The sequence below is a fragment of the Cricetulus griseus genome, chromosome 7 (assembly GCF_003668045.3).
Source record: "Cricetulus griseus strain 17A/GY chromosome 7, alternate assembly CriGri-PICRH-1.0, whole genome shotgun sequence".
NCBI lineage: Eukaryota > Metazoa > Chordata > Mammalia > Rodentia > Cricetidae > Cricetulus > Cricetulus griseus.
Window position 1 is genome coordinate 32,160,076 of NC_048600.1, and position 14,320 is coordinate 32,174,395.

General features: G+C 44.3%; 1 protein-coding gene across 1 annotated transcript in view; it reads right to left on the reverse strand.

The window, feature by feature from the left end:
- The window catches only part of Tpo (thyroid peroxidase), a 63,817-nt gene that overhangs the window by 25,534 nt on the left and 23,963 nt on the right, over window positions 1–14,320 (reverse strand). Inside the window, exons 5-9 of the mRNA XM_035448034.1 lie at window positions 11,298–11,427; window positions 8,329–8,535; window positions 7,466–7,966; window positions 5,352–5,610; window positions 2,309–2,479 (exon numbers count right to left, since the gene is read on the reverse strand). Of these exons, the coding sequence (XP_035303925.1) occupies window positions 2,309–2,479; window positions 5,352–5,610; window positions 7,466–7,966; window positions 8,329–8,535; window positions 11,298–11,427 (1,268 nt within the window). The remainder of the gene's footprint in view (window positions 1–2,308; window positions 2,480–5,351; window positions 5,611–7,465; window positions 7,967–8,328; window positions 8,536–11,297; window positions 11,428–14,320) is intronic.

Genomic DNA, 14,320 nt, shown 5'->3' on the forward strand with positions numbered 1-14,320 from the left:
AGGAGAAGCTTGTGTCTGATTAATAGTGTGTGTGTGTGTGTGTGCGTGTGTATGTATGTGTGCATTTGATGCAGCTAAGCATCATACCACCTTTTTCAGAGCCATGACTCCTGAGCTTCCTGGCCAACAAGACTGTTCTACCTCAACTCAAGCTCTGCTGTACACAGCTGGGCCTGGTGGGTGGTAACTCATTGGCAAGTCCCCTTTTAGTTCTTTAATCCCAGATAGGTCACCTCAGTTATCTTTCTCAGGAGCCATCTAGCAAAATGACAGCCTCCTCCTTTCCTGTCTCCCCAGTTCTGAGGAATCCCATCACGTTTCCACTTTATCACAGTCTGCTTTAGGAGACCTCCTAGATTCCATAATCTCATGACAAGCAAAATAAAATCAGTGAATTTGATTTATATAAAACATATATTCCCACTGCTTGGCACAGAGTTTGGGGAATATAGAAGTTACTTCATTAAATCTATACTTGAAGGATCATTTACTTTCAGGATAATTGAGGAACAAAGCATGAGTAAATTGTACTCAGAAATTTGGGCCATGAGCAGCAGATACATGCTTCTACAGATCAGAGACATAAGGGCACCTAGAATTCAGGGTGAAGCACAGATGTGTGGTCTTTCAACCCAAGCAGAAGGGACACTTTTCTATATCTTCCCAGTTTATACTTGCTCTTCAAATCCAAGTTGCTACAATCCTTTTGAAGGCTGTGGTGAGGGAAGACTGATACAGAGGGATGCACCAACTTCATCCTGCAATCACAGCTTCAGAAGATCAGCCACAATAATAGCACCTGCATTTAGGGCTTTTTCTGCTGTGTATACATAGGGCAGAGGGCACCAGACACTGGCCCTGTGAGTGGGTCACTGGGTTAGACAAAGCATCAATGTAGTAGTTCCCGGGGAACACTGATGTTCCACAGACTTCTGTGGTAGGGATTCCATCAGGGTCGTGGGAGAGACTGCAGTTCTATAGTTGAATGCCCTTTGAACACTGGGACTTGTACCCAGGGCATACAAGGAAACATATCAGAAAAGACATCTCAAGTGCAAATCACAGAAAAGGACATAGACTCTTCTGTGGAGCTCAAAGGGTATAGGGGAGTCAGTTTACATACAGATATGTAGTTCTAGGCCTGGTACATACCTATAATCCCATTTACTCAGGAGGCTGAAGCAGGAGGATCATGAGTTTGAAGCTAGCCTGAGCAACAGAGCAAAACATCTTCTAAAAACAAACAAACAAAAAAAAACCAGCCAGCCAAGCAAAGAACACAAACCTATTCCTTTGAAGCTGGCAGTGCAAGAGATTTGTGGTCTATTTCACTTCACACAAGACACTGAACCAGATATTCCTTCCCTCAACAAATTTTGTGTGAACTCGTTCAGCCAATAGGCTTTGAGATACCGGCCCTTTGGGGCTCAGGTCTCTGGTACAACATGTGAGCTTTCTCGGACTCTTGAGCAGTGATTGCAGATCAGATCACAGGTTCCTGTGCTTCCAGGGGCAGAAGACAAAGGTGATGGCTTTATCTTTATTGTGAGTGATTCCCCAATAAACATCTGGCTTCTCTTTATTCTGGGCTCTTGTGGATTCCCTTGATAACATCCTCATTTGGTGCTCATGAGCTAGCCAGGCCCTCTAGCACAAGGTAATAATGAAATTGATTGGCCATTAATAGGAAGTATGCTGGAGGCCTCAGAATTTCATAAAAAAGTCATGTGAATAATAAAGGTTTCAAAAAGGATTTCTCTATCACTTGGCAACAAGCCAAGAAAATCATAAGAAAAATTTTCCTGCTTGTTCTTTCTATACCCAAACTCCTTTACCTGCAGGAAGCAACCCTAAAGGTATGCAAAGAAATGATATTTGGCAAATGGATATGTTTCATTTTTCAAAATTTGGAAAATTAAAATATGTACACCATACAATAGGTGCATTTTCAGGATTTCAATGGCAACAGCTTTGAGCTCTGAAAGGGCTGATTCTGTAGTTACACACCTATTAGAAGTATTGGCCATCATGGGTATACCTGCACAAATTAAAACTGACAGTGCTCCACCATATGTCTCTAGTAACAAACAGTTTTTTTTAAATATTATAACATAAAGCATATTACAGGTATACCACACAATTCTACAGGACAAGCAGTTGTTGAGAGATCTAATCCCACTTTAAAAGAAATGCTTAATAAACAGGTAGGGGGAACCAAGACCTCCAAAGACAGATTGCATAATGGCTTATTAACCTTTAATTTTCTTAATGCCCATACTCAGGTATACCATCTAGAGACCTGACAAACCTGGTAAGCCATGGTCACGGCCCCTCTGTAAGTTTAGCGATGCCAGATCCAAGGTGCCCGAATTAGACAAGACAAAGAGTTTCTCGGTCAGTTCCTCATTCATCAGCTGCTCCTGTACCTGCAGCTTAGCTGGTCTTGCCAGGAGGCCTCTCACTATTGGATCCAAACCGCCTAAAAAATACCATACATTAAGTCAGAGTGGTCCCTAGGCCCCTGGTCAGTTCTGGGGACAAAGGGTAGATTCTCAGTTATAAAGCATGTTTATTCTTAACAAACATCTCTACAGCTTTCCCAAATTACTTTTTGCAACTCTGAAAGCTTTCCTTGTTCCTTGGGACACTGCAGTTATTGGCAACTGTGTGCCATGGATGCACATGTAACATCTTGGGGACTAGACATAGGCAGGGGCAATTCACTGAGATTCATTGTTATTTATTTTTCAGCAGCAGAATGTTTAGAGAAGTGGTTCTCAACACTCTGTATTCTGCAATCCTTTAACAATACAGCTCCACCTTAAATGCCCTCTCCTGATAATGAGATTGATGACTAATTTATATACCATTGTATAGTCTTCATCCAGCCACTGGTGTAAGTAGAAGCAGACACCCACAGCTAAAACTTGAACTGAACTGAAATCCAGATGCAGAGGAGGAGGAGTGATGAGCAAAGGGGTCCATACCAGGCTGGTGAAACCCACAGAAATAGCTGACCTGAACAAGGGAAAACTCTTGGTCCCCAGACTGATAGCTGGGAAACCAGCATGGGACTGATCCAGAGCCCCTGAATGTGAGTGTCAGTGAGGAGACCTTGAAAAATCTATGGGGCCTCTTGTAGTGGATCAGTATGGATACTCCCTGAGCCTAGACACAAGGGGGTTGGCCTAGGCCCTATCCCAAAGAATATGACAGACTTTGAAGACCCCCCCCATGGAAGGCCTCATCCTCCCTGGAGAGCAGAAAGGGTATGGGATGGATAGGGTGTTAGTTGGGGGGACAGGGGAGGAGGGGAGGGAGAGGGCCCTGGGATTGACATGTAAAATATTTTTCTTTCTAATAAAAAAGTGAAAATAAAAAAGAAATAAAACTCTATGCAAACTAAAAAAAAATACAGCTCCTCATGTTGTGATGACCCCCAACCATAAATTTATTTTCGTCATCACTTCATAACTGTAATTGCTACTATTACAAATCATAACATCTGTGTTTTCCAATGGTCTTAGGTGAGACCCCTGGTGAAATGGTCTTTTGACCCCCAAATGGGTCACAGTACACAGGATGAGAACCTCTGATGTAGAGTCCAAGGAAATGGTCTCTTGAATCCACTGTCTGGAGCAGTGATATGTGGCCTGTTCTGGCAAACTCTCAGTTTCTCAAGGACTTTGCTCTGCTGCTGAAGCCTGGGTCATCCTCACAGAAGGCCTCAAAGGAAGCAAACCAGCCAGTTCCCAGGTCTTGCCTGCCCTTTGCTGTATGGATCCGGAATTACATGCAATAGCATCAACTAAGAGGCCAGTTCCCTTAGGTGCCCAACAAACACAAATTTATAATATATTTTGAACTGGATAGGGTGTCTAGGGAAGACCCCCAAGCCTCTCTCCTCATGTTCTACATGATAGCAACTTGAGTATAAGTGATGAGATACACTGTCAGCTGCCATCATTGCCCTGCACTTACGTTTGAGACAGCTAAGAAATTATCAGAGGGAGAGAAAAGAACATGGAGACAAGAGTAGAAAGAAAACATGTGGGGAAGCAGGACAACAAACCTCCAGAGTACCATCAGAGAATTTCAGGGGTTTTGTTGTTGTTTTGTGTTTTGCAAATGCTAACATCCTGCAGTGCACAGTGCTGGTCTCATCAGAGAACAGGTACAGTACTTGGTGATGAAGAAATGACAGCACCATTTATAAGGCATGACTGCCAGGACACTTCTACTTATCTGTCTGCCAAGAGAGAATGGAGAGACAAGAGAGAATGGAGAGAGAGAGGGGGAGGGAGGGAGGAGGGGAGACAGAGAGAGGGGGGAGAGAGACAGAGATGAGAGAGAGAGAGAAAGAGAGAGAGAGAGAGAGAGAGAGAGAGAGAGAGAGAGAGAGAGAGAGAGAGAATGCTGTATACCTGGATAATTTATCCTGAGTACTGAAGAGCTCCAGATGTGAGTCAAGGCATTTCTTAGGAAATTTCACCTTTTAAAACACTTTGAACACTGCACTGGGTGAATGGCTCAGTCAGTAAAGCGTGATGCAAGGCAAGCACAAGAATCTGAATTTGCTCCTCAGAAGCCAGGGGAATAATTGTAGGGTATGATGGTGAGTGCTTGTCATTCTGGCATTGAGGGGGCAGAGACAGGGTGATTCTCATGGTCTGCTGTTCAGCCAGTCTAGCTTAACTGGTGAACATCAGGTCAACGAGAGACCCTTTTGTTGCTTGAGTTTCTTTCCAGCCTGGTCCTGCATCTGATTAGCCCCCAAATAAACACACAAAGACTTATGTTAATTTACAAACTGGGCTAGCCCATAGCTAGGGCTTCTTATCGGCTAGCTCTCTCTTAATTATTAACCCATAACTACTAATCTATGTATTTCTACATGGCCTTGTCTTACCAGAGAAGGCCTAGCATGTCCCATCTTCCCAGTGTCTACATGGAGTCTCCTCACAGCACCTCTCTGCCTCTCTCCCCAGCATACTCCTCATCTCCTAGCTCTGCCTATCTTCCTGCCTCTACTGGACAATCAGTGTATTATGCATCAATCAATAAGAGAAACATATACAGAAGGACATCCCCTATCACCCTTTTTCAAAGGATGTGGATTGTTTTCCTAAGGATGATACCAGAGGTTGTCCTCCAGCCCGTATTTGCACGCACCTACACCTGAACACACAGAAACATGCCTCATGGGTACATATGTGAAAAAAGGCTTTGAATATATTTATGCCTTCTAAATACCGATAAATTAGATAGCATTAACTTAACCATCCAGCATGGAAAGTTAAGGCTCAGGCTGGGTTACACTGGCTGTGCTTAGCTGTAGGATCAAGTCATACCTTCCTGGATAAGCCTCCAGGGCCTGAAGAAGACATCATGCAGCTGCAGCCTGGGGAGGTCTGTGTGGTCCTGGAAGTCAATATCTAGCCGTCGCACCAGTGGATGGACTGTGGCATGGCCAAATCGGAAGGCAGCAGTAGAGAAGATGTTGGAAACAGTAGGGTTCACATTGGGGTCATAGCCTTCGTAGGGGCCCACATACTGCCTGAAGGCATCAGGACCAAGAATCTTGGGGATATAATCCCTCATGGTGATGATCTATAGAGAGAGAGACAGGTGTACTCTGAGCAGGGAAGGTTTTCAGCAAAACCCAAGGATGCCTGCAGGTCAACTGGAGATTAAAAATAAAGCAACAGGGAGGAAGTCTGCCTGGGCATCCTTGTGATAGAATATCACAGGACTGGTGAGCTTCCGAAAGGAGGACACAGCCCCAGGTTCAGGCAGAGGTGTGGGAGGGGAAATGCCCATCAGGTAAAGGCACAACCCATAGGAATGTTTAAAAAATACAAGTCGGGAAGAAACGTTAGATTGGCGAGGGTAATATAGAAATCTGAGAGCGTCTTTCCTGTTCATGGAGATAGTTATCACTTTCCTATTGAGAATAGGCCACTGGATGATTAATGTTCAGGTCAGTTGAGATCCTCAGATATGCAGCACTACACTATTTTACAACTACCGGGCTTGTGTAAGGGCATACCAAAGGACTCACACCACCAATACTACAGAAATTTACCAAGGAAAAACCTGGAACCAGGGCCACTCATCACAGCATTTTTGTACATGTGAATGAATGGTCAGTTGTAGACCTGTGTGCAGGGGTCCCTTGGCCCTTCCTTGGATGATTGGCCAACCCTCACTGAGACAGGGCAGGATCCTGGGGCAGAAGCTGATGCAGAGGCCATGAAGGTGTGCTGCTTACTGGCTTACTTTCTATGGCTTGCTCAGCATACCTCCCTATAGAACCCAGAGCCAGCATCTCAGGGATGGCACCACCCACCACGGGCTGGGCCCTCCCTCATTGATCATTAAATGAGAAAATGCCCTACAGCTGGATCTCAAGGAGGCATTTTCTCAGCTGAGGCTCCTTCTTCTGATGACTCTAGCTTGTGTCAAATTGATACATGAAACCACTGGGTACACTTCCCCACAGGGTTTCTATGAGGACACAGGGGTGATGCCAAGTGCCTAACACAGAGCCTATTCTAACTTGACACTGGAGGGTTAGTATAGAACAGTGGTTCTCAACCTTCCTAAAGCTTCTGCCCTTTAATACAGTTCCTTATGTTGTGGTGACCCCAACCATAAAATTATTTCATTGCCACTTTACAAATGTAGCTTTGCTACTGTTATATATCCTAATATCAGTTAGCAGATATGTAGCCCCTTGAGGAGTCGGACCCATAGGTTGAGAAACAGTGGCATAGAGTAAAATAGCTCATTCCTCCATAACAACCCAGGGAGACTGTGCAATCAGTACTACGTTTTTCTTTCTTTCTTTTTTTTTAATATGATATTCTCGGTCACACAACTGATAAATGACCAAAAGGAATCTCCATTTAAGATCCTCTAACTTAAAAAATAATAATAAAACAGTTTTAAAAACTGATTCCTAATTTAACTTGACAAAATTATTAGGGTCTCCGTTATTACCAAAACACAAACATGCCAGAATCCAGTTGTGTACCCACCTCATAGTGCTGCTGTAAGGAGTATTGGGGCTACACTCTGTGGGACTCCGTGAGTTACAGTCACCAAGTAGCAGCCAATGAAGGGACTTGTTGCTGGGCACCGTTGTAGCCCAGTTGTAGGAGGTCTGTGGCCCTATGGTTACTCTGGATGATCCAGTGCTGGGGCAACAGAGCATAGAGGAGTACCCTGGTACTAGGAGCATTTTGCTCAGACACACTTGTCCCTTAGAAGTCCCCACTTGAATATCGCAAGGTGATTCTGCCAGAAACTCAGAGAGACCATGGTGGTCCCGCTAGAAGCCAGTGGTAAGCCCGCAGCGACCCTCCCCAACACCCCTAGAGTGCTCACAGAACCCTTGCAGATGCGTCTTAGGGGCACCCACTAGTCCCTGTCTGTACCGCCCCGCCCATGCGGAGACACACACCTGGTGCAGTGCTCCAACCACCTTGCGAGCCTCTTGATAGACAGTTTCAGCACTCCAGTGTGAGTTGATGGCCTTGAATGTAGCAGCCAGGCGGTTGTGCTCTCGCAGCCACAGGGTGTGCACTGCTGCTAGGGCTGGGACCTCACTTGCGCGGCCATCGCCAGCCAGGAAGCAAGGCGTGCGGGTGGCACGTGGGGCGCCAGGGTCTGGAGCACAGGCAGCAGATGCGAAGGGCAGATAGGTGCCACCTGTGTCTTTGTGGCGGGTGTTGACTCGCAACAGCCCTGCGGGGCTGCTCCAGTTGCGCAGCTGCTTCTCAATGCCAGGGGAGCTGCCATACACGGTGGATGCGTCAAGGAAGGAAGTCAAGCCATTCATCTGCTGCCTCGGATTGGCCGCAGACAAGTTGCCAAAGAGAACTCCCTGGTCCCCAGTGCCACAAGCGGCTGAGGAGCGGTAGAAAGGCAGGCATGCAGTGGTCCCTGAGGAATTTGAGGGAAGCTGTGGCAAAGGGGAGACTAGATGTCACCTCGGGCTCTTAGGCCCTTTTAGAATATTAAATCATAAAATAAATTTGTGTTGATTAAATGATGTGGAGTAAGGGGTAATAATTATTATTGAGTGACCATCCCTGGTTCAGAGCATGCACATGGCACGGCCTGGGAATTGTGGGATCATTTTTACACACAAAATAGTCTTATACACAGTAGTACAATGAGTATCTAAGGAGCATATATAGGAAGCTCCTGGGGAAATGACATGGGAAGGAGACTTTGTATTTCATTTCAGGTTTTTTTTTTTCTGTTTAATTTTAAAATATGCACATGTTGTTTCATAATCAGTGAAGAGTTTAGGGAAATTACCTGAATGGGGAAGCAGGGATTTTGGTTCTCACAGGTCAGCTGGCAGTCCACACCTTCCCAGAAGGCTGTTGTGCTGGTGCTCTGTGGTGTGAGAGCAATGTCATGATCGATGTACTGTCCCCACACTGTCAGGAAATCAGAGTACTGGTCATCTTCTGTCACAGCCTCATTTGAAACTTGAATGAGGTGGCTTGTCACCTCCCGTACCTGGATGAAGAGAGCAGATTAGAATGATGTAGACTGCACTGTGGCCAATAATGGAGACCTTGAGGTCTTAAATTCACAGTGAGGATCTTGTTCACAGCTCCAGAGAGCCCTGGGAAGACCTGTCACTGTGGACACGATGGAAGAGCTAAGATGGAAAATAGGCACATTTGGGCTTGGAAACCTTCCCCTGATTTGTGATGTCTGTGGCCTTTCGGGTCACTTCTCAGGACCTTAGGAAGTGCACATGAAATCTGAGCGGACAGAAAGCTGTCAGTTCTCAAGGTCACTGTGGGAAGTACATGAAGAACATGGATAGCCCGTGACTTCACCCTGAATTGTAGGGTTCTGACCAAGGTCTTGGTACTTAAAGAGTTGTCTGGCTAATCTCCCCAAAGTTTGGGAGCAGCCATTCCCTCTTTGTTCCTTTTTTCCCCTCCCCATCCTAGGACAGTGCTGACTGTTACCACGACTGTTAGGAAGATGTGATTTGGGAACAGAAAACAGCTTTCCTTATTTCACAGGGTGACTCTCTCCTTCCACCATGGGTCATAGGAACTAAAATCAAGCTTGCATGGTCAGCTTTTTCTCCAGGTGAGCCATTTTGCCAGTCACAGTTTGAGAAGGAAGAGAATTTGTTCCCAGGTGAGTCACACCCATAACCTTTCCCTATATGCCTTTGGTGACAATGGTAAAGTTTGGTTGGACATTAGACCTTGAGTGTTGTGATAGAAGTGGGACCTTTGGTGTGAGTGAACATGGATGGATATAGATGAATCTTTGGGGATCAGAAAGTAGATTATGATGGGCAGAATAATACCTCCAAATATGTCTGTTTTATAACATACAACCTGCATGTGTGGTTAGATCAAAGACCTTGGAATATATGAGACTATTTCAGGTTTCCAAGAATATTCAGTCTGGTCACATGGATCTTTTTGTCTGTTGTCAGAGAGTTGTGACTTAAGGTTGAAGACATAGAGAGATACTGTATTACAATGTGGTAGACATGGTAGAGATACTACATTACATTATAAGTAAGAGTGTGTGTAGCCTTTAGAAATTAGAAAAGATGAGGCTCAAGAGATGGTTTTGTAGTAAAAGCACCTGCCTTGTATGTGCAAACAAGTTCTTGAACCTCAGCACCCCATCCACAAACCAATTTGGAAAAGTCAAGGAGATGGATTTTCTGCCAAGGATCTCTAAAAAGACAAAGTCACGAAACACCTTGATTATAGGCTTTTAGTCTGTAGAACTGGAATTAAAAATTTGTATCAGCATGAGCCAGTAAACTTTGATTACTCTGTTATAATAAAAACAAGAAATGAACAGGCTACACATAAACACACTTGAGTGCTGATTCTTGAAATAATAATATATATACACAGACATGAATCTGTAGAACCTTAATATCAGTACAGAGCTTAGAAGACCTCAGAATTTGAACTGGTCCAGTGTCAAATACTGTTGGGAGCCAAATCTCAAGGCTTGACATGAGATCCTAGGCCATGCTTGGCAGGCCACATAGTTAACCTTTACATAGCAGAGCTCCTTAGAACCTCAGCTCAAGAAAAGAAACAACTTGAACCAGTCCTCCACCCACAGGCTCAGTCAACCTAGGCAACCCTTCCTGGACCTCTTACTCATAAACTTTTTACCCTGCCAAACATCCTCTTTGTGGCTTCCTAATATCCTGCCTACATTAACACCTGGCTCACAGACAACCTATTCTACCCTTCCCCATATCCTGCTCTGCAGCCTATATAAGCTAGCCTGAGAAAAAAGTAAAGTTTGCCACTTGATCAGAATCCTGTCTTGTGTTGGTTCTTTCTGTGTCTCTTGTCCCCATTCCCTATCCCTGACTCTCTTGCTCCAGGTTGATGTCCTGCAGGTTGGGACAAAACACATCATATACATTTATATGTGCACATGCTGGCTACTAGCTTATTTAAGGGTAGACATAGTATCACACTTTCTCAGAGAGCTTGGTTCTCAACTCCACCTGCCAGATCCACCAACTTCTAGGAACACTTGACCCTCTCAATAAAAAGACACCAGAAAAAAACGGAATCTCCATTGGAGAACTTTATGATGGTAAAGGTGTCAGTCCACAGCTGACTGGGCCAACCATTCCCTTCTGGTACTGATTTTCCCTATGCCAGGCTGAGTACTTTCTATCATACATTTTGAGAATTCTATTACGAAAAGTGGAATAAAAACAAATGTTGATTTATGCATTGATATGAAGAGTCAAAGTAGGGCCAGAATGGACCATGTTTTGATGGACCCAATGGCACATACTGGACCAAAAGATCAGTAGGAAATGAATGTATTTCCCAAATAAATGTGCCTGTGGTGGTAAAACTGTAGCCAGCACCTGCACATATATAGTGTACATGAGTGAATTCATTAACCAATACATGCCTTTGGCTGAATCTTGTCTTCTAGTGATGACCAGAAGAATTTATTTGAGAATATTAAAGTACTTGTCAAGAGGAAAGGTGTCAAATTAGATGACAGTGACTTTAAATCTGTTGTTCTCCTCTCTAGCTGACTGTGGCTAACCTTCAGAGCCTCATTGATAGGTATTACACCCCAGGGCTCCAACTCTTTAGGAAGTTTGGGAACACAAGGTGTTGTGCGAATCCCTAAGGACACTGAATCTCCCAGTAGTTGCCTATCACCCTCTAAAGCTGTGGGGAGTATGTTACCATTATGGAAACCTGTTCCTGTTGTGCCAAAATAGGTTCTAAATGAGTACCAACCGGGGGCAGAGGGAAGCCATGATATAAGAAGTCAGGGTTCCAGCCTCTGGGCTGACTGAAGCCATCTTCATAGACAGGAGGCAGCCATCTTGCCAGGGCTGTGTTGGAGGCTCCCCATCTGGGGTGATCTCTGTGGAAACAAATGGGGGGATGTGTCCGAGATGGAAGAGAATAAAGAAATGTTGGGTCTCAATACACATAACTCACTCAAGATGATGCATCAAGATGACATCTCTAAATCTCCAGGTAGGCCCTATCAGCTGATCCTCCAGATGGGCTTCCCTGGGCTCTGTGGAGGCAACTTACTTCTAGGGCCTCAGTCTCTAACAGTCAGAGTGGCCATCCTGCCTCAAGGATCTCTGCCTGCTGGCAGCCTCCTTACACTGCCCCTTCCCAGGTGCCACCCTCAGGCTTCTCTCCAAAGGAGGGCACTCATCTTTCTAGAATTTACTATGGGTTCCTACCCAGAGGATAGATATTTTGGGCATTCAAAGGTACTATTTGAAATATTGTCATAGCTAAGCACCATAATCAAGACACACCCAAGCCCCTTGTGCTGATCAGGAGATTTCTACTAGAAATATGGTACCCAGGAAATCACTACAGCATTATAAATTCAGAAGTGAGAGACTGTCAAGGGAACACATATTAAAATGTACATCTGAATTAAAATAAAATCAGGTCTTTTCTGAGTTACTTGCTTTAAAGTAAGAATGAACCCCACCACCCAGGATAAAGGGGGATGTTTTCTATACCCAAATTAATCTGTGATTTTATTCTTTGGTCAAAGCATAACTTGGAAAAATTATTTAAGGTCCATGTTAAGGCCAAGGTGTGTTGATCAATAGTGATTTCCCAAGCTGTTTCTGAGTAGGTAAGAGACTGTGCCTCTAAGCCAAAGGGGAAAGGGTATAATTAAATATTGACACATTTTGGTATCTTCTCCAGAAGCTGAGAAACTGAAATATTAATAATTGGCTACTAATCCTAATGAAAAACAGATGGTTTCCAAGCTTTGTTTAAGTAGAATAACCACCTGGTTTTTGTTGATTTATGATAGACATATATATATATATATATATATATATATATATATTGTTTTGTTTTTGTTTTGAGATAGTATCATGTAGCCCAGCCTGGCTTTGATGACCCTGAACTTCTGATCCTTCTGCCTCTACCTCCCTAGTGCTAGGATTACAAGCATGTATTACTATGTCCATGTCCAATGTATGTGGTGCTGAGGGCTTTGCATATGCTAGGCAAGCACTCTGAAAACCATGCTACTTCCCCAGCCTCAGAAAGTGATTTTAACAAGCTCATTTGTATGTTCATTTTCTTGTATATCTCAGAAAGAATTTTGAAGCCCAGATTCAATTTTCATAATAAACTTCTGTTGACAACTACAAGTTCATGTGTACAAGGTTCTTCAGCCCCCTTCATTGAAGAGGGGAAAGGTGATCACTGTGTGTCCACCTCATGCCCCATAAGGGGGAAATGTGATCAGTGACTCAGTGCAAGCCATAGATTAGAGTGGTGTGGACGAGCAGAGTTTCAGAGTTAGAGGTGGTCGGGTAAAAATCATTCAGGGCCCATGAGGTCACAGAGAAAGAAATTTGAAATAAAAATGCCTGAGATTTTGATTTTTGAAAAGCGTTATCTGTACTCCTTCCAGAGAAGCAGGTAGGCTGACAGCCAAACTTCAACTCTCCTTCAGCTCCTCCAGATCTAATCCACCAGTCTCACCACCTCACCAGCTCTGCAACAGAATGCCTGCTGTAGTCTCCCTTTCCTCTCTGACTCCAACCCCAACAGATCAGAAGATCTTTTCCTCCTTTCCCCAATCCATCCCATTACCCCAGCCTCTAACACCAGCAGGCATTCTCTGGGAACACACCAGCTGAGCAGGCCAGGAAAACAGGTGAGCTAATTGAAGACCTTCACTATTCCCTCCTCTCTTCCAAATCCAACTTCTCAGTCTCATCCTGAACTCTGCAACAGAACACCTGCTGCAGCTTTTCCTGCGCCCTGCCCACATCTCCTGTGGATCCCACAGACCTTCCCCTCCTAATCTCCCTTTCCCTTGCCATTGCTTTATCCCAGCCTCCAACTCCAGCAGCCATTCCCTGAGAAAAAAGCAGCTGAGTAGGTCAGGGAAGCAGCTATGTTGGCTGCAGATCTTCTCTTCTCTTTTCATTTCTCCAGATCTAGTTCTCCAGTCTCATCCCCAGCTCTGTAGCAGACCTTCTGGGGTGACCTCTCTTCACTCTCTGCCACCAGTCCAAGGAGACTAACAAAGGAGATCCCAGCCGGACACACTGCTTTCCTCTGATCTGTGAACCCTTTCAGACCACCGGCCGAGCCTCATTCCTAAGTGTCTGCTCCCAATTCCCAGAAACGCATTTCACCTGGAAACCTCAGTGGCCACATCTATCAGGTTCATGGAAAATTTTCTACCAAACTGCACACATCCTTCACACTCTTCTCAAGTCCAGAGAGGAAACAAAAAGCAAGGAACAAAACACCCAACCCAACAAAGACAAAACCAGATACCAGTACCTAGACCTATAATCATTCCAATCCCAGATGCCTAGACACCAGGGTTTAAAAACACTATTAATAACAGCCAGGACAGTATGTCTCTGTTAGAGGTCAGGAACCATACCACAGCAGGCCCTGAAAATTCCAACATAGCTGAAGCACAAGAAAAAAAAAGACCTTAAAACGACCCATATAAAGATGTTAGAGAGTCTTAAAGAGGAAATGCACAAATCCCTTAAAGAAATCCAGAAAGAAAACCACAGATAGTGGAAGAAAATGAATGAAACAGTTCATGACATGAAATAGGAAATAGAATCAATAAAGAAAACTGAAAGTTCCCCAAATGGGGGGAGTTCTGGAAATAAAAACATTAAGAATTTGAACAGAACTAGAAAGGCAAGCTTTACCAACAGAATACAAGAGATTGGAAAGAGAATCTCAGGCATAGAAGATACAATAGAAGAAATAAATTCACTGGTCAATGA